At 51.6% G+C, this 18,527-nt stretch overlaps 7 protein-coding genes across 7 annotated transcripts; 2 read left to right on the forward strand and 5 right to left on the reverse strand.

Moving 5' to 3' along the window:
• Positions 1–177: 177 nt before the first annotated feature.
• Positions 178–1,735, reverse strand: SNOG_13369 (hypothetical protein; the record flags this gene model as incomplete). Its single annotated transcript, XM_001803527.1, has 3 exons — positions 178–469; positions 641–1,536; positions 1,607–1,735. 3 exons carry the CDS (start codon positions 1,733–1,735, stop codon positions 178–180), a joined length of 1,317 nt encoding a protein of 438 aa, XP_001803579.1.
• A 443-nt stretch (positions 1,736–2,178) lies between these two features.
• Positions 2,179–2,790, reverse strand: SNOG_13370 (hypothetical protein; the record flags this gene model as incomplete). The annotated part of the gene is made up of 2 exons (XM_001803528.1): positions 2,179–2,361; positions 2,413–2,790. 2 exons carry the CDS (start codon positions 2,788–2,790, stop codon positions 2,179–2,181), a joined length of 561 nt encoding a protein of 186 aa, XP_001803580.1.
• A 2,910-nt stretch (positions 2,791–5,700) lies between these two features.
• On the forward strand, positions 5,701–7,635 carry SNOG_13371 (hypothetical protein; the record flags this gene model as incomplete). Its single annotated transcript, XM_001803529.1, has 1 exon — positions 5,701–7,635. The coding sequence occupies one exon, from the start codon at positions 5,701–5,703 to the stop codon at positions 7,633–7,635; it is 1,935 nt and encodes a 644-aa protein (XP_001803581.1).
• A 345-nt stretch (positions 7,636–7,980) lies between these two features.
• On the forward strand, positions 7,981–8,528 carry SNOG_13372 (hypothetical protein; the record flags this gene model as incomplete). Its single annotated transcript, XM_001803530.1, has 2 exons — positions 7,981–8,052; positions 8,175–8,528. The coding sequence occupies 2 exons, from the start codon at positions 7,981–7,983 to the stop codon at positions 8,526–8,528; spliced, it is 426 nt and encodes a 141-aa protein (XP_001803582.1).
• Positions 8,529–10,131: 1,603 nt separating this feature from the next.
• On the reverse strand, positions 10,132–11,894 carry SNOG_13373 (hypothetical protein; the record flags this gene model as incomplete). The annotated part of the gene is made up of 3 exons (XM_001803531.1): positions 10,132–10,526; positions 10,588–10,946; positions 11,001–11,894. The coding sequence occupies 3 exons, from the start codon at positions 11,892–11,894 to the stop codon at positions 10,244–10,246; spliced, it is 1,536 nt and encodes a 511-aa protein (XP_001803583.1). The 3' UTR covers positions 10,132–10,243.
• Positions 11,895–12,842: 948 nt separating this feature from the next.
• SNOG_13374 (hypothetical protein) lies at positions 12,843–14,864 on the reverse strand (the record flags this gene model as incomplete). Its single annotated transcript, XM_001803532.1, has 3 exons — positions 12,843–13,828; positions 13,941–13,986; positions 14,031–14,864. The coding sequence occupies 3 exons, from the start codon at positions 14,862–14,864 to the stop codon at positions 12,843–12,845; spliced, it is 1,866 nt and encodes a 621-aa protein (XP_001803584.1).
• Positions 14,865–16,162: 1,298 nt separating this feature from the next.
• On the reverse strand, positions 16,163–18,110 carry SNOG_13376 (hypothetical protein; the record flags this gene model as incomplete). The annotated part of the gene is made up of 4 exons (XM_001803533.1): positions 16,163–16,282; positions 16,423–17,621; positions 17,916–17,970; positions 18,063–18,110. The coding sequence occupies 4 exons, from the start codon at positions 18,108–18,110 to the stop codon at positions 16,163–16,165; spliced, it is 1,422 nt and encodes a 473-aa protein (XP_001803585.1).
• Between the last annotated feature and the right edge of the window lie 417 nt (positions 18,111–18,527).

Here is an 18,527-nt window from a genome sequence, read left to right on the forward strand (position 1 = left end):
TGCTCATTCGAATTCTCAACCCAGACCGGCCGATACCGCGCACGGCACACCCACGCATTTGGGGTTCATGCAAGTGCGTCATAGAGGGAACAGGCCACCAAGACTAACGCTAGCTACTCATAGATCTGAGGATAAGGCACCCAGCTTGCTGCGTTTTGGTGAGCACACAATTCAAACTTAGCAGGCATTCGTCAGCTCGTCCTGGCTGTATCGTTTGAAGCATAGGGCCAAGTCGAGTCCATCGGGCGGGCTGTGCATAGTGCGAATGAGTGTGTCTGCTGATTGAGTAGTGTGCTGAGTAAGACACAGGTCGCTGAGAGATGTATTGTGCGGTTCTGCCAGAGCATGCATTTCCACGGAAGCAGAGATCTGGACATGTCCAAAGGTCAGTTTGGTGACGGATATACGGCGTAAACTTTGGCACATTTCCAACTCCTGTCGAATTTCCTCGGCCAATGGATTACGCAAGCTGGTCGGGATTATTTCTGGACATCAAGAAGAGTGGGGTGTTGCTGCAGCAGTCATCAACAGAGGATTGATAACATGTCTCGGCCAGTCCAGCCATGTTAGCAGATCTGGAGTTGCTGCCAGGAGCTGTTCAGTTGCAGTCAGCAACCATCGTGGCCACTTCGCAACCCACCAAACCTGGCGGGCCTGGGCCAAAAGTGCCCCAAAATGCACCACAATGATACAAGCGATAGGATTGTGCGCCGCAAGGAGACCAAAGAAGTGATTGGATGTCCTAGCCGCCCACAGCCAAAGGAAAGGATACTCGTCGTCACGATCTGTGTTGATGTGCCTGCAGCGGACGGCAACGTAATGTAGCTCTTTGATAGCTTCTGTGCACGCTTGTTTGTCCTGGGCATCCAGAACAAGCTCGGTAAGTTCCAGGAGGTGCAGTATCTCTGGCCGTTGCTCATCTCCTGCGAGTTTGTCTAGGATGCTGAGAGTTGCCGGTGCGGACATTGCGACAAAATGTGCAAGCGAAGGGTTGTCCTTCAATCTGTCCCAGTGTGTGCCAATGACGACTTTGATACCGTTGAGCAGCATGAAGCAGTGGTGAACTGAGCCGATAGGATCATCTGGTCTTTCCTGCACGGAGGCGAAATTGTAGGTAAGGAGCACCGAGGACAAGACGAACATCGGGATGGCGGTTTCCTCACTCGGTGTCTGAAGATGTGTTCGCATGACGTCCAGAGCTCGACTGATGTGGGCATCGGCCTGTGAGAGAAGCTCTTGCCTATCGCCAGGCATGTAGAATGATGCTTTGTGTATCGCTGAAAGAGCAAGGATTCCATGAAGAAGAAAGGGGTGCTCAAAACCGAGTTCGACCATAGCGCATTGCCAGACGTCGCTTCTTTTGGCAAGATTAGGATGCAGAGCTACGTATCCTTTAGAAGTCCAGTGATGCAAGAGTCGCATGTCAGGAATTGAGAGGTCGAAGTTGTTCGATGCCACTTGACCGGTCTTCTCCTCATTTGGCGATACATATGCGGCCGGGCTTGTCTGTGGAGACGCCGAGTGTCCGCTATTGACCTCTGGCCATGTGCAGCTGATGTCCAGACGGACACAGTTTGCGCAGCGTGGGCGTGCCTCATTGCACTACATAGGTTAGCCACCACATCCAATCAATCGCCCCCAAAGAAGACGCGAGTTTCGGTGTTCGCAAACAAGACGAAGGCAATTGTTCCACGACTTCTGGCGACATTTTGAAGCCAACGCAGTTCATGCCCATTTTTGTGATTGGCTGTTGCCGCGGGAAGGGGATCGGCACGGCCTACATACCTTGGTATGACGTTGCTTGCACTGGAAGCATCCCTTTCGCGACTTTGTATGCGTTTTGCGCTTCGCGACGCGTGCTTCAGACATTTGACTGATGCGATGCGTGCACGGTGAAACGCTTGGTACACGGAGAAATGAGATGGTCCAGATCAGCCTTGGAAGCTGAAGCGCTGATGTAATACGAGTGCCTAACCACAAAGGCATTAGCCCTGAACCTTCTCCGATCTCAAAAGCTGCGCATTCGAGATCTCAAACACCACTTTTTGTGGCCTACGTAAGGCCGTTGACACAACAGCGCGAAGTCTCGCATCAGATTATTGCGTCGCAAGGTATGTATTATGGGGTTGCTATAAACGCTGAAGTCTGTCTTATCTTCGTCCACCCAGCATGCCTTCATCAGTTCCATGATCTGAACTCCACCTGCGCATCCATATTCCTATAACCAACATTCTCCTTGCTTGCCTGCTCAAGCACCGTCGGCTTCTTCTTGGCCTGCGCGTTAATCATCCCTGTTGCCGTGCCCTTCTTTTGCTGAGCAGCAAAACGCTTGTCCAGCGCTGCCTGTTGCTTTGCACGTAGCTGTCGTTTGTCAGCACAGAGCGCATAAGATTTTCTCCAATTCCATCTTACGTCCATCTGGGCTTGTGCCTGCTCTTCTGGTGTGAGCTCTCGTTCCGACCTTGACTCCAGCTCCGACTCGACATGGAATACCAAATCTATGGTTACCGGCGCCTCGCCCTTTTCGAGCGCATGTTTTGACATCTTCGGCTCCTTCGCTATCTGCCCAACGGTACCTGCTGTCGTCGAAGCTTTCTTATTCTTGGATGCGATGCGCTTGTCTAGGGCTGCTTGCTGCTTTGCGCGCAGCTTCCATCTCGTCAGAAAGGTACAAAAAGAGATTAAACCGATACCCACATCGGCTTGTGCCTGCGCACGCTCTTCGGGACTAATGCTGGAGTCCCACTCCGACATGGGTGCTTCCGCTTGCTGTGATTGTCCTTGGCCCATCTTGAAGTAGATCGAGGGTTTGCGAATGCCGATACAATGCTTGTGGTGGTGTAAAGTTGTATGCTCTGTTGTAGAGATTAACTTTTCGCGACCGTTTGCTGCCTGCGGATTCGAGATTTGTATATACGACGCTAAGGCCACTCGTGGCACAGTCCACTACACAGCCCAGGCGCCAGGCAGCGATACGCGGTGCCACGTGACCTGCGCCTCTCTGTCCCATCACGTCTGGTCGCTACATTGGTGTTAGCAACCCGAGAGATCTGGGTGACCTAAGTAGTGCGGAAACAAAGTTTGCCCAAGGTCAAGTGCTCACATTAGCACCCAACTGGGCGGCGACTGATGGGTGCAGGCGACTTGAACAAGCGTAGATGTACAATAAAGGCGAAAGGCGACATGTAAAGGCGACATGTAAAGGCGACATGAACTACAATAGTGCCAATCAAACACGTCGTATGATCGCGACAACCCCCCAGCCCTGGAAGACACAGCATTGAACACGACTGAATCGATTCTGATAGGCTTAGTCTTCACTGCGAAACCAGGTAAGATATGCCGATAAGGTCAACAGCACCACGACATGATTCTTGATCAAGTCAACATGCGCTCACACACCAGATCTTTACGTCAAAATTATCACTATTCCCAAACAGTGCCACGCTCAAGACCGGGTATGTAACTCCGACGATTCTTATGGTAGATTACCACGCTCCCCGTCTCTGCATCTTCTGCGCGCTCCATCCGCTCCGCCTTGCACTCCTTCCATACATCCCTAAACTTCCCCGATTTCTTTACAATCTTACTCATACGGTCCGCATTCTGATCCATAGCCTCCGCCATTTCTTCGTTATACGTACACTCTTCTAGAACCAAGTCGTACTGAGTTGCGACAGCTCCTCAACTCACGCGGACTCAAATCTCTGATCGTGTCATCGACGCCGGTGCACGCATCTCTTGGATCTGTTTCGCGGTAGTACGATGCAAGCCGAAAAGCTTCTTCCACACGTGTGGGAATATAGCCAGGGGGGGGGGCTCGAGCGGGATGGCGCAGAGATAGCTGAGCGGCCGCCGTTGCTAGTAGCCATGATGAACATTGGACGGCGGAATGCAAGAAACTATGCAGTGAGGCAAAAAAGGAACGCGGATATGTCTTGATGAGAAGCTTGCTGTCATGCCCAAATAATGTGCGACTTAGGTGGCAATAACGCTCAATGACGGCAAGTTTGAATTGCAAACGGGTTGGAAATCGATAAAACTCCTGGATACCGTGTAGTATAACCAGCCATTCCCGCATTGTATACATTGTGGAAAAAGGATATCTCAGTTTCTGAGCCCTCCTGCCCATCACGCCATCCAGAACGAAACACATGGTCATGTCTTCCACAAGAGACCACAGGTAATGAGAACAGGTTATCCTTTGCGTTCCTTCGAGTTTTGTCGTACTGTTTCCAGATCAAAAGGCTGGTGTGGTGAATCTCTCGGTCATCGCGATCCTGTTATCAATTGAGGGTCCACCACCCAGTCTACTCCAGACCGCCGATGGAAATTGAACAAATTAAGATACATGAGCCATGCAGCCTTGTATGTGTTTTTCCGAAGCTGTTGTCGGATAGCCTTAACATGTCCTTGTCATCACGTGTAATAAAGGGGAGCCTCGGCAGCAGGGGTATGGATTGTCTGATTCATCCCTGATGGCCCCCCCTTGTTAGATCCGTCCAGTATTCAGTTAAGTGAATCTCTTTTAACCAATTTCCCTATCGATTAGGTTGATCAAAGTGTAGTCTACCCCTTGATCAATTATTTCAGAGACAAAGAATCTGATTGGACTCAATTAGTCGTTCTCTTGTGGAAACGTGCTGACATTTCAACACCTGACTCGTGGTAGCACACAAACTCACCCAGTGAAGACATTTGACATCCACAACGTGCCTTCATGCTGATGAGTTTGTCGACGCATTCGTCTTCCACACGGTATATATTGCCTGCGCTGATACCCTGACCATAAAGATGTCAGATCGAGGAACGCGAGTCATCTCGGAATTCAGATCTTATCTGCCACAACACTTGGGCATTATCTGGAAGCACTTCTCAATATTTACCCGCTGATAGGCAGCGAGATATGGCGTTTCGATAACAACTTCAGAGCTTTCAAGAACGTATGCGCGTGTTTATGGAGTCTCACCAAGACGATTAGGCTCTGTGACAAACCTTGGCGCACTTCGCATGAACAACGTCATTTCCGAGATCACAGGCACTTTGACTCTCCCGAGGTCCTTTGCAAACGACGAATGCCACCGGTGTCGCTCGAGCAAAGGTATTACGCAGAAATAGCAACTCAGCGCGCCAGTGCGGTTGCCGAGGTTCAATCGTGTTCTGCGGCTTACCTAAATGAGGCCCTGTTAAACAACCTCCCGACGAATACGAGCACCCCGATAATGCGCACAGAGCTTTGACTTGACCATTGACACGAGGATTACGAGAAAATACAGACTTATGGAGAAGGCGACGGCAAGGCAGCCCGCCCTACAAGATCCTTCAAGTATACAATCGAACCTCGTTACCTGGATTGCCAGTTACCATGAAGATATGCTCCATCTTACAAAACTTACTTTTGCGCTATACACTGTTCAGCATTGGGCAGTAGACATTACGTAAATATGAACTTACGGAAAGTAGCTGCTCAGTACAGCTTTGTCAGATCGTGTTCCGTTCTTCATCGCCAGCCGGGGCTATATCGGGTGTCTCACTAGGATACCCAAACATAGATCATATACCAGTTGCAGAGGGACCGTGCTGCGGAGATTTTCCAGGCAAAATTGCGCTAGCTTGTACATCCCTACGTATTAATTTCGAGTGAATCTATTAAATGCGAAGGACGTCGTTACTTTTAAGGAATCATCACATACTTCGACAATGTATATATTAAGCGCCTTGGTTTCGCCTGTGGTGATAAGTTGCCTTTCTTTGGCGAACGTTGTTGCTTCGTTTCCAACCAACAGCCAAGACTTACCGCTTTCGAAGCGCAATGCGACAATCGAACAAGACGTCTTTTTCGACATCAATAGTACCGAGGCGGAGAAGAGAATCGCAAAACTGAAGGCTGAAGGATACCGACCGACATCTCTGAGCATCCATGGCTCGCCCACCGATGCAAAATATGCTGGGATCTGGACCAGGGAGGATGGCAACAAATACGAGACTATACTTGGCGCCGACAATAACGCCTACACTGCTTGGCTGGACCGTTGGAGGGCGAATGGGTATGTTTCTACCCACGTCTCCGCCACTGGACCCGCCTCTGCTGCCCTGTTCGCGGGAGTGATGCAAAAGACGTCTTCGATCGGTACATGGACCCAGCTCTGTGGTCTCGATAATCCTAACACATATCTCAATACCACCCTGGGAACACCGATGATCATCAAAGGCGTGAGCATGTATGGATCTCGGAATGAGCGCCAGTACTGTATTCTTGGGCACGAAGATACGATCAACTACCAACAGACTGTTTATTATCAGACGAATTCCTTTATGAACGACTACAAAATGGTGGAAGCTGCCGAGACTTCAAAGAAATATTGGAGACCGGTCTATATTGACGTGTCTGAGGACCATGTCCTTTCATCCATATTCGATGACTCGAGCGTTGGACAATGGACGGCCCTCACAGATCTCACCGCGTCGCAACTAGATTCAGAAATCAGCGCACAAGGCAAGAAAAATATGTACCCTATTCACATCTCTGGTGGTGGAGAAGCGGGAGCGAGATATGCTGTCATCTTCGCAGAGCGAACAAGCCCTCTGAGTCGCGATTGGCACACTACTGGCACTGTCACCGGCTTTACCGACAACAATGCAGTCAGCAAGGGAATGGACCAAGTTATGCAAGAATTCATGAAACGCAACAGCGTTCGACAAGCTCAAGTCGCCGCCTCATTCAACGGAAAAGTCGTCGCCTCTCGCGCATACACATGGGCCGAGAGCGACCGTGCCATTGTCAAGCCAGAAGACAAGTTCCTCCTTGCTAGTGTCTCCAAGATCTTTACGTACGCTGCTACAAACAAGCTCGTCGACGCAGGTTTGCTGAATTTGACTACTCGCGTCTACCCGCTCCTCGGATACAACAATCCCGCAGATCCACGCTCACTGGACATCACTGTTCAGCACCTCTTGGACCACACTGCGGGCTTCGACCGCACCAAGTCGCCAGATCTAGGTTTTATATTCACAACTGTTGCACAGTCGCTCAACCAAGCTACTCCAGCCACCCTGCGCCAGGTCATCGACTACGTAGCTGCGCGGCAGCTAGATTTCGCCCCCGGGTCCAGCTATGAGTACTCGAACTACGGCACCATGCTCCTGAGCTACGTCATAACAAACCTGACTGGCGAGTCATATCTCTCGTACATCCAAAAGAACGTGCTCGAAGGCGCCGACGTGGACCTCTGGCCTACATCTAGCGACAAACACAAGACAGACGCCATCGTGCAAGAGACAGCCGTCACAGGCATATCCGCGCTATTGCCACTCTCAAAAATCCGGGTCTCTGCCGCAGAGGGCGGCGACGGCTCGATTAAAGAGGAGGCGATCGGTGCGTTCGGCCTCAGGGCTTCGGCTGAAACAATGTCGCAGTTCATTGGAAAACATTCCGTGTACGGGGTTGGAGGCCGCCAGCCCTTTAGTTATCGGGATGGGACGCTAGCTGGTACACGTGCTATTGCGTATAGTATGGACGAGTTGGACTGGGCACTGACCCTGAATACCAGGGAGTACGTCGATGAGCAAGCGTGGGCGGACCTAGCGTTTAACAAAATCCAGAGTGTCTGGTATGCCGCCACACTTGCTAAGTAGGAGGCACACATGTCCAGGAGCAATTCAAGTGGTCGCTATGCAGTCATGAAAGGAACAATTGCAAGTATAAAATGCTAAATATAAGAGCTCCTGTGCCGTGTTTGAGCTCACATACTATTGAGATCTCCGGGCGCCAAAGAGTGCACTTTCATATCTTGGAAACAATATTTCGCACAGAAGAGGCGGGATTCAACAATGAACAAAGCAACACACCTAATATACCCAATCAGTACATGCAGTGCTGACCCGAGGCTCGTCATCTTGACATCTGCTGACAATGTACCGAATCGAAGTTTTCAACGCTTATGAAACAACTCGTTGAAACTTCAGGTAGGAAATTCTACCATGCACGATTTGGAATTGAGGGAGTACATAACAGTCGGATACATTCGATGGTGCGGACATCCGCTTCCGCAGGTATGTAAGAGTCTTATCCGGAATTCAGGCCAGGTCGCAATGATCTAGATTCAGAACACCCCTAAATTTGGCTCGTGCGCGCCATGTACGCTAACACTTTGATCCGAGAGTGTTTAATAAAGCTGGCTTGGATGCGAGCGGTTGATATCGAGCCGCAAGTCGATCGCAACCAGCAGCAAAGACGGGGAGACGAGACGATCAGACCGACACCAAAGGTCATCTACGTCCCCTCCGATTTGCCCCGTATCCGAATCAATCCCTCTGCTCTAATAAACTGCTATTGCGGTAAGCCACGACACTATGCCAACGAGTGCACCGTACCCAAGTTCCGAGAAGTAGAGGTTGAACAAGCGGACGAACGTCTAGACGCAGAAGAGGACTGTGCGGGCCGAAACGGGACGAGAAACGGCGCCGCTAGGGCAAACTCTCCTTCCCATGCGGAAGCAAGTATTCCAATTCAATATCGACATGTCTAACTTGCTGGGAAAAACCGCGCGTATTGCGAGTTCAGATCTGCGTGGGCGGTGGGGCGACTGCTTGCTGGTAGGCCTGCCGAACGTATATGGAGCCGCCTTGGGTCAAACCTGACTGGGTTTCGCTGACCATGCTTGAGTGTCGGATCATACAGTGGCCGCGCCCGAAGCCCAATTCTGGTAGATGGACGGGAATACTCGTTCGAGGCCGCGGCTGGCTTTGATGCACGACTCGCTTAGTACAAATCAAACTTTAGTTTGGACTTCGGGACGGATCGCCCTGGACAGCTCAGCCGATAAATGTTAGACTAGTCAAGAAGCGAGTCAATCGGACAGTTCTAAGACTGATGTGCCTGAAATATGGAGCCTTGATGTTCAAATTCCATCATACCCTGGACTCTATCCGCAAGCATCAGTGGCGCCCATGTCTTTTCAGCTAATGAGGACTTGCGGCCTTACAAGCCGATTGCCTCAAACACCAGGCGCATTTCGGTCCGAGAATTCATTGCTGTACAGAGTCATGAATTCTGAACAAATCGTACTCAGTATCGTGACGTACCTATTTCTCGCTTCTCTCTATCATTCTCACAGCGCTGAGATGCTATACCTGTTTCTACATTCTCAAATCGGGCGGCGTCGACGACTATATTACAATACTTAGCCTGGTAAGCTTTGAGACGTCGACCCAAGTTTTACATTGTGTATACTTACCCCCACCGGTAATTTTCTCTTGCAGCCTTTCTTGCGATCGTCCTCCAACGTATCAAACACAGCATGGGTGTCCATATTACGGAGTTGGAATTATCTACTACTGTAGAGGGTTTCACGGTACGGTTGCAAAGCCTGATCCTGCTGTCTACACGACCTGACGTTATACTTGTAGTGGCTCACGATGCCTCGGTTTACCTATGCTCTCACCACAGCACTTACCAAAACTGCCATCGGGGTGATGCTTCTCCGAATCGCCCGACGGACACGCCAATACATTTACCTTATCTGCATTCCTTACCGGATCTCCCGGACCATGTTGCGATGCTAACTACGGACATGGAAAAACGCTGTCAGTTCGTAGAATGTTCGCTGAAGTGAAGTAGCGACGACCCAATTTTGTTTTCAGGCAAAAGCCCGTGTAGTGTTTGGTTCATGGCATTGGTATAGCTCTGGAAATGTATTTATCCTCCTACGGAAGCATAGTAGTTGCTCAGGGTTGCAACGTAGTGTCATTGCAAGTTACCTAGCATACTTGTCGGCAAGCTTCTGTTAATGTCGACATCACGTGATTGGAATGCAGTTCTTGACTTGACAAATGACAGCGCGTTGTTTGCCGCGAATCAGCGTTGCGGAATTTACACACTAAATACGACTGAAGGTAGCTGCTTCGCGGCAGATAGTATGCATGGTGAGAAGAAGCAAATAAAAGCACGCTATTCAGCCTACGAATCAAATATGCTTGCCATTACACCCTTACTTCATGTTATTCCAGCAGCCCCATTTCATATGCATTTCTGCTCGGTGCGCAGATCGTGGAGAAAACTATGTCAATCCGGTATATGTAATGCTTACTTGTAGGAAACCTCACAGCACTAGTCACAACACATCCGCTTGTAACGATATCTCATAACATTCATAATCATCCTCATCTCACCCCAACATATCTGTACTCCCCAGTTTCCTCCACACTACACTTCTGACCATCTGTTTAACTCCCATCACCCTCTCTAAGCAAACTCATCCTTCTCAATCGCGACCTTCTCCCTCGCCCGCTCAAGCCCCAACCCGCCCGTTAAAGGCTTGCGCGACTCCCTCACAATGTCGCGGATCTTGTCGTGCTCGGTGAACATCATCTCGAGCTCCTCGAGACTGCGGCCCATGGTCTCGGGGTACCCGAACCACACGACGGGCACGATGATGGCCGAGATGATGAGGAAGACGAGGTAGTATCTCCAGCCGATGGTCTCGATGGCCACGGGGGTTACCATGTTGACTACGAAGTTCCAGAGCCTGTGGATTTAAAAATTAGCGGGATGTTTTGTGAAATCGTATGAGGGTGGAAGTAACGTACCAATGATTCGCCGTCGAAATGCCCGCCATGCCCACGCGCAACCTCGTCGGCGCGACCTCGGTGCAGTACAAAAAGTTGGCGCCCAGGAAGCCAATCGGGATGAAGAAGTTGAACATGAACACGAAGAAGGCAGACGCGATTTGCGCGCTGTAGTTGGTCTTCGGGAACGAGGACGCGACGGCTAGCGCGAGCATGCACGACGCCATGCCGACGCCAGAGAACATGAAGAGCTTGCGGCGACCGAACCGGTCGATGGTGAAGAAGGCGACGAAGCAGGAGAGGAATTTCCAGGTGAGCGCGCCGCCGGAGAGGATGCGGGAGGTTTCTGCGTCGAGGCCGAGGCCTTGTTGGAAGATGATCTGAGGCATGCGTTAACATTTACTTCACTTGAGAGAGCGTGGGTCTTGGCTTACGGTAGAGTATGTGGAGATCAAGTTACTTCCGCACATTTGCTGCAGGAACTGCAAGAAAATGCACAGCGAGAAGCGGTAGAATAGCTTGTCCTTACCCATGGTGAAGATGTCGCCGAGCTTGGCAGCGCTGCGGCCAGTTTCTTCAAGGGCGAGTTCGATGCCGCTGACCTCAGCGCTGATCTCCGGGTCGTGCAGGTCAAGACCCTTGAATGCAGACAAAGATGCGCGAGCTTCCTCAACGCGGCCCTTGTTCACGAGCCATCGCGGACTCTCGGGAATCGAGAAAACGGCAGCCAGAGGGACCAAGGAGATCAAAGTTGGGATAGCGAGGGGAAGACGCCATTGGACGGGCTTGTTGTTCTTGACTTCGAAGAATCCGAGGTTGATCCATGCTTCGAGGAGATATCCCAGACTGATGAAGCAGCCATCCAGGACGACGTGCTTTCCGCGGTTGGCTGTAGACGAGCATTCAGATTGCCAGACAGGGACCGTGGCGCTCAATGCACCAACACCGAATCCGAGGATGAAGCGGCCGACGACGAACTGCGCAAGGTGGAAGCTAGTGCATTGCAAGACTTCGCCAATGAAAGTGAAGATCGCAGCACCGAAGATGACTTTTCGTCGTCCGAGAATGTCTCCGGCCCAAGTGCAGGAGAGAGCACCGAAGAGTGCGCCAATGGTGAAGGTAGCGACAACAGCTCCCTGGATGGTCGATTTGTGGCTCTTCTCAGCGCCTTTAGCATCAATGGTGTTGATCTGAGGGAAGTGGTCGTTCCAATCGCGGAGGGATAGGAGACCTCCAACACCAGACTGGTTGTATCCAAAAAGGACGAAAGCCGGCAATACGACCAGCAACAGCTGTGCCGTCTGCAGAGACTTGCCAGTAAGCACCATGGCTACTATTCAATAAAGAACTCGAGGTGTGGGCGGACGACAGATGGATGGGCGAACAAGAAAATGACCTGACACCTGAGGAAAGCAAAAACCATCGCTGGGGCAGACGGCTATTTGTACGATGCACGCCAGCATTTTTTCTGTCCACCCCACAATAGTGTGATGAGCGCAGTGGGCACCTTATGGGGGCAAGCTCTGGGGTCCATCTGAGGGACTCCACACTTGGGGGAAACACCGGAGATAGGAAAGAGGACCACACTTTGTAACATGACGGACATATTTGGCCGAAAGGCTCGTCACCAAAGAAGCGTTGACAGGCGACCATCACTAGTCAAGCATCGCCAATGCGCTCGCGTCGAGGCTAGTTGTGCTTATCTGAAAATAACGCACGCTCACAAGTCTCTGCCGATCTCGAACGTGTCAAAACCACAACATCGGATGCGCCTCGATGATTAGCAATCGCAACGTTTTTGCACGTTCATCCATCGGCGGGCATGTTTGGCGAACCCCATGTGGAACCCCAAGAAACGGGCTCACCGGCGTGTGGAGTGCGATGCAGGTGACATCAAAACTCAAACATCGTTGAGGCTATCATGTGGGTCGGGTTGCAGGGTTTGGTGGCGTTGCGGCTCTGCGGCCTCGGCACGAGTCAAGCATTTTGGCAGTAAGCTTGGTATTTGGCGCTGCTCATTCGTCATAACGTGTCTTCGGCACGTCGTGACTCCACTGCGCGATGCCAGTAGCGGTAGCCCGCGCGACACACCGTCGCTCGTATTTCGGACTCAAGCAACCTCCGAGCGTCGGCAAATCGCCGCTTGTGCATTCGGTGTGAATCTTGTTCAGATTTGTCGCTGTTGAAGTTGCGGAAATGCGATGGTGTATATGAAGATGCTGTATGAGGCTCAAAGCGACGTGCTTGCTGAATATTGTGTTCGTTGACTGCTCGTTCTACCTCTGACTTTCTCGTGTCTCGCTAGCCGCCATGGGCTGCTCCATGCCGAGATTTCCGCTTTCGGCGCGGCCACCCTCAGCATCTGTGCGCATGGAGTTCTGGCTTGGACCATCGGATGCCTGCTGCCCCGGCTCGCGCTCTCCAGATGCGACCTCCAGCTTCACTTCCGCTGTCTCTTTGAAGCATGCGCTAACCGCCCTTTCCACCGCTATGCGGGGCTCCTCTTCAAGTTTCTTGTAATCCTTTAGTAGCGCCACTGCTCTGTCGTCGCGCTTTTCCACACATTTCATTATGAGATCTCCCCAAGTACCCCTTCGTGGCTGCATCATTCGTGACGAGCCGCTCTTTATCGGGGTCGACCTCATCTCCTCGTAGTATAGCAGGGCGTCTTCCAAGTCATTGCCTCGTAGACACACACAAATAAGGCGGTCGTAGGTTAGCCGGTCTGGCTTGAGGCCGAGCTCTATCATCTCGTTTGCCAGGAACATGGCGAGTTCTTTGCGCACGTATTTATGGCAGCCCTGGAAGAGTATGTTGAATGTTTGCGTGTCGGGTCCAGCATGACAAACAGTATGCAAGGCCTTGTATATTTCGATTCCCTCCTCAAAACGCTCCAAGACCAGGCTCGCTTGTATACAGGCGTTAATAGCAGCGGTTGGCACTTTCCGACCAGAGGCTTCGAAGTCCTGCAAAATTTTGAATGCACGTAGTGGCCGACTTGATTCGTCCTTCTTTTCCTGACGTAGATACCACAGTAGAGGATGACATGTGCCAGCATCGACCTTTATGTTTGTATCAGCCATGATGAGGATGACGGACAATGCAGCAGAAAGATCGTCGGCGTTAAGGTATGTCTTGACAAGGAGCTCGTAGTGGTGCGTGGTGAGAATGGTCCCTCGTTCAGTGAGAAGTCGAAATACGTCTGTGGCCAGTGGCACATCGCCATGACGAGCTGCTACGGCGAGGACAGAAAAACAGGCGCCTGTGCCTGGTTTAAGGTAGCCCGGTTGGACTTGTGTTGTCCATACCATTTTGGAAGCATCATACTGTGTTGTCGTTAGCGTGAATTGTTGCAAAAGTGCGGGATTGCTTACAAGTTGTTGCCTTGAAGCCGCGTCCAGTAATGCTAACCAGAGCGCACTGCTGAGCCTCGGAGATTGTAAACCTTGACTTTGGCGCTGTACGCTATCCTTGAGATTCAGGACATAAAAAGCCTCTTCCACTTCCCCATGCTCCAGCAGTATCCACATGGCCTTGTGGAAGAGCCAATTCTCGATTTTGATCTGCCTGTTGGCCATGCCCTCCAACATCTCCAGAGCCTGCTCAAAGTTGCGCTCCCGCAGCATACCTGCTACAACATAATTCTCCCCCCGGGGTGTCAGCGGAAACCACCGCGTCTTCATGTATTCGAGGATCTCGGTGCGGAGGAGGTAGTCGGGATGGACGGCTAGAGCTTCCAGCACACACTCGCAGCCTCTGGCATCCAGCTCAATCTTGGTCTGTCCGTTTATGCTGTCCTCCTCTGCCCAGAACCCCATTTCATCCAGGACCTTCCGCACCTTTCCCGCCGTGCCATTGCTGTCGCTCGCAAAGCTGTGCAGTATCGCATTGTACATTTCCTTGTTCGGCAATTCGTCCCTGTCCTTCACCAAGACTCGGCAGATGTTGAAGACTTCATCGAAATTTCCCCTTGCGCCTTCTTCGCGCAAATGTTCGTAGAGTATGGACGTGGGGAGCTGGGCGAGTGGGGGTCTGGCGCCTGCGGTGCGGGGTGCGTGGGATCGTGGGGCATTTCGAGATCCGAAGGAAGGCGCGTCTGCTTGGGAGAAGAAGGCGCCGTTGTGGGATGAAGGTGCGGTCGACTGTTTGTATGTGCGCAATTGGCGAGCGGCGCCAGCTTCACGTGGGCGATTGCGCAGCGCTATTGAACGTCCTGTCCTCAGCGTCGATACATTGGCAGGAAATCCAGGGCAAAGACATCGCCAGAGCGCGTCGTTGACAAAAGGACGCGGCGGCATGAGCAATGGCGTGTGAGACCTCAAAAGTTTGGTTGGGGGAAGCTTCGATGGAGGAGTAGATAGGCTAATCTGCATTTGGCAAAGCGGAGCGGATGTAATCGCTGTAAGACCGACTAATGACATCTTTCCTTTTACTCCAACCACGGAGCATATAATCACGAACACCAATTCAGTGCACGATGAAATCATCTCGCACATGCGCGATACAAAGGAGAAACATTTGTGACTGACGCATCAATCATGCGGTCGAAGGCAAATCCAACTCAACACCTATCACCAACCCGTTCCACAGAGTTTCAAACCACAATGTTCAAGACATTTGCCAGTAATGTAGATGTACTTATGCGGGGTCAGTCAGAGCACCAAATTGTGGTCGCGGACGCGGATGTGACAACGTCTATGTACCTGGGCTAGCCTTACGCTAGTTCGTAGATGTGCAGGTGGTGTACCCGCCTAGACCTCCGCAACTGCAAGAAAGCGACCAACAGTGCTGCACAAGCGATCAAGGTGCCAGAAACACCGAATATCAATGTGTAATTCATGTTCTGGTCGTTTGATTCCATCGGGTACAATGCGCTTCCTTGTGGGACGGCGCGTTCTTTCAAAGTCGATTTGTCGTGTGAAGGCGTCGCCGAAGTTCCAACGATATGACCTTCGACGAGGTGGCAGCTTTTTTGAAAATGGAGAAATATAGCTGCTGGTGTATATAGCAAAGAACAAGTTTACACAATGCTCGAGTTCGATTATTGTATGTGGAGAGAGGGCGCGGAATCAAAGAGCAAGACGCATGTCGTGGTGAGAACGGACGAGTGCTCGGCTACCCCATGCCATCGGGTAAGCTCGCTTCGTAGCCAACTTGTAGATGATTCGTCTGTGAAACTTCGCTAGCAATTCGGTGTAGCCTGGCAAAAGAAGAGTTATACTCTGTCTAAGAACATATCACACTAAGGGTGCCAACGTAGCACTCTTTCGCACTTGGGCAATGAACTGGCAGCTTGCCGAAAACCATTGAAGAAAATATCAGTCGGCGAGCATCGTTAGCATGAGGCTTGGATCAATGTTCTACTCATTGATACGCGAACCATGTCAGAGGTGATTGGACAACTACTGAGGAGCGGGTTATTAGTTGATGTTGGAGTGAGCTGTACAAGAGCAATGCACTTGTACCTCGAGTTTCGATATAAGCCATCAGGCTATTGTATTGTATGCATCCTTGCCTCTGGTTACTCCCCCACAATATGTACGATTAATTTGCCACTCAAACTCCAGGTCTACCCCACGCTCATACCTACGCATAATTACCATAGGATATCCGCAAATGCCGTCCTCAAAACCTCCGTCCTCGTCTTCTGCATCTCAGGCGCAATGCCCACCAAATCCAGTATCTCCAGGCATTTCCGCGCATCATCCTTCGCGAGCTGAAGCAGTGGATCAGCAGACGGTGGCATGCCGTTATGTGTCGGTGAGAGCGGTTGTTCTTGCTGTCCGAGTATACGCGCCATGAGTAGCTATTATTGTGTTAGCATATTACTGCAAGACAGAGGGAAGGAGTACTCACAGCTTCCTCAAAAGCCCGATGCTGGAACACCCACCACACACTCGCATCCGTCTTGAGGTACTCCCAGAAATGGAAGAACGCCTGCAACGCCATCCTCGCCGCCTCAAGCGCGCCTTTGACATCTGGCACTACGCCTCCTGGGGCATTCTCGTCGGCTTGTATAGCCATGACGCAGTGCCAGAAATTGCTCCGGAAGAACAGATTCTGCCGCAGTCCACGAGCATTCAACTCTGCCATCTCGCGTATCGCAAGATCGTCCGAGGTAGTCAGCGCTTCTGGGAAGCTTTGATGGAGCGCGAAGAACTCATTTACGAGTTGTTCTTTGTGCTCGATGGAGGTCGTGAGTGGCGTGCCTAGGGAGCGCGGAGTACAGACAGTCCGCGAGACGAGGTTGGCCATATGCCACATGGACCGGATATATCTGCGATCTGAAAGTTCGTACGGAGGGTACAGATCAGTTATGCTGGCAATATTGCTAATACTCATGGGATTGATCACAGCGTCTGCGGCGCCGTTGGTTGAAGCACCATTCGGCACGTAGTCGTCAAGTTCATCGCCCAGCGACTCTGGCTGGATGTCGGAGAAGGTGGTAGTGGGTGGGAGTTTGAGTAGCACTGTGAGGAAGGTATCCTGGAAGTAAATGGCTTGCCAGAGTTTCCGTCGCTGTTGCTTGTCACTTCGTGAACATCGAGGAGCAATGGTATCTGGATCGCGATGCAGGCCCATGGCGTATGCCTGTCTTACTAAAACACCTCCAAAGGCCCATGCATCGGAAGCATGGTTGTCGTTCATGAGGAAGTACCCTATTAGCACCATCGCCTGCAGTGTCCGCACTGAAGCCCGGCTGAGATACGACGACAATCGCAAAGCCTGTTGTGCTGCTGAGACGTAGAACTCTGCAATCGGCGCCCTCTCTTGGTTCGACGGCGTATGAATGAATTGCGTGCCCATGGCATACACAACAAAGTGCAGTGCTACCAGCACCGGATCAGCGACCTGCTTCTCTTCCGGTGGCAGCGACCAGAAACGTTCATAATCGGCATAGAAGTTGCGCCGATGCACCATGGGATACACCGGGTCGACTGCATCGAAGTACTTGTCGACAAGAATGTCAGCCTGCTCCTTGGCGGGTAACACTCCAACGACTTCAGCGAGGCCTCCGCGGCTGGTCCAGTAGTTTGCAAAAGGATGCTCTGAGCCTAGTCCGAAAAAGGGCGCTGGTGTATGATTCGAGTACGGAATATTAGACAACAAGAATGGCGAAGATCCCGAGGATGACAATGACACGCTTCGGTATTGCGATCCGACCGGCGTCGGCGGTACTTGTACATTCACCTTGATTACGGGTCAGCTTATTACCAGGATGAGGCTCAGCATTATCATCATCACTTCGCGAACCGTTCCGCACGGTCCGATAAAAAGGTGGGCGAACACCCGTTCGCGTAACGCCCGCCTGATAAGCGTTCGGGAATAAGAAATGAGCGTTGCCGTACCTGAGCGGGCATCGCATGTGGCTGAGTTTCGAGTGTTGGTTTGGTGCTCGTCTTTCTGGATCGCCCCGGATTACGCGCGGCGCCAACTCTGCGGTGCTTAGCAATTGCTTGCTTGCCGTCCATGACGGTTGTAATAGGCACACTTACTTGTCTGATGAGGATGCGATCAAGTTCGCGATCTCGGAATACCTGCATGTCGACTGCCGCTTGATGCATGCCAGACAATGAGGCCGAGTGCGATCGCACTGTGGGCGGTCTCAGCAATCGTGTTCCTCCCGAGGTTGTCATGCACGTCACTCAGTGTCGCGACGTTGCGACCGACCGCGATTCTCGCAACATGCACTCACCTTGGTCTTGCGCTCGACGCATTCTTCGCAGCTCAATGTAGGCTTGTTGCGCTTCTGCTTCTTTCTCGCTGGCCGATCAATTCCTTGCGCGCTGCCATCTGGAGACGTGGACGGTTGCGCATCGTCCATGATGCGCACAGCGGCGCGCACACGTTGCCAGCGCTCTCGCAAAAGGCCAGCTGTGGTTAATGATGCAATGCGACGCCGGCTCGGTCGTGTTGCATGGATGTTACGCGCTGTGTGAGGTATTCCCGAGGAGTGTATT

This window comes from Parastagonospora nodorum, assembly GCF_000146915.1.
Source record: "Parastagonospora nodorum SN15 chromosome Unknown scaffold_26, whole genome shotgun sequence".
Lineage (NCBI taxonomy): Eukaryota > Fungi > Ascomycota > Dothideomycetes > Pleosporales > Phaeosphaeriaceae > Parastagonospora > Parastagonospora nodorum.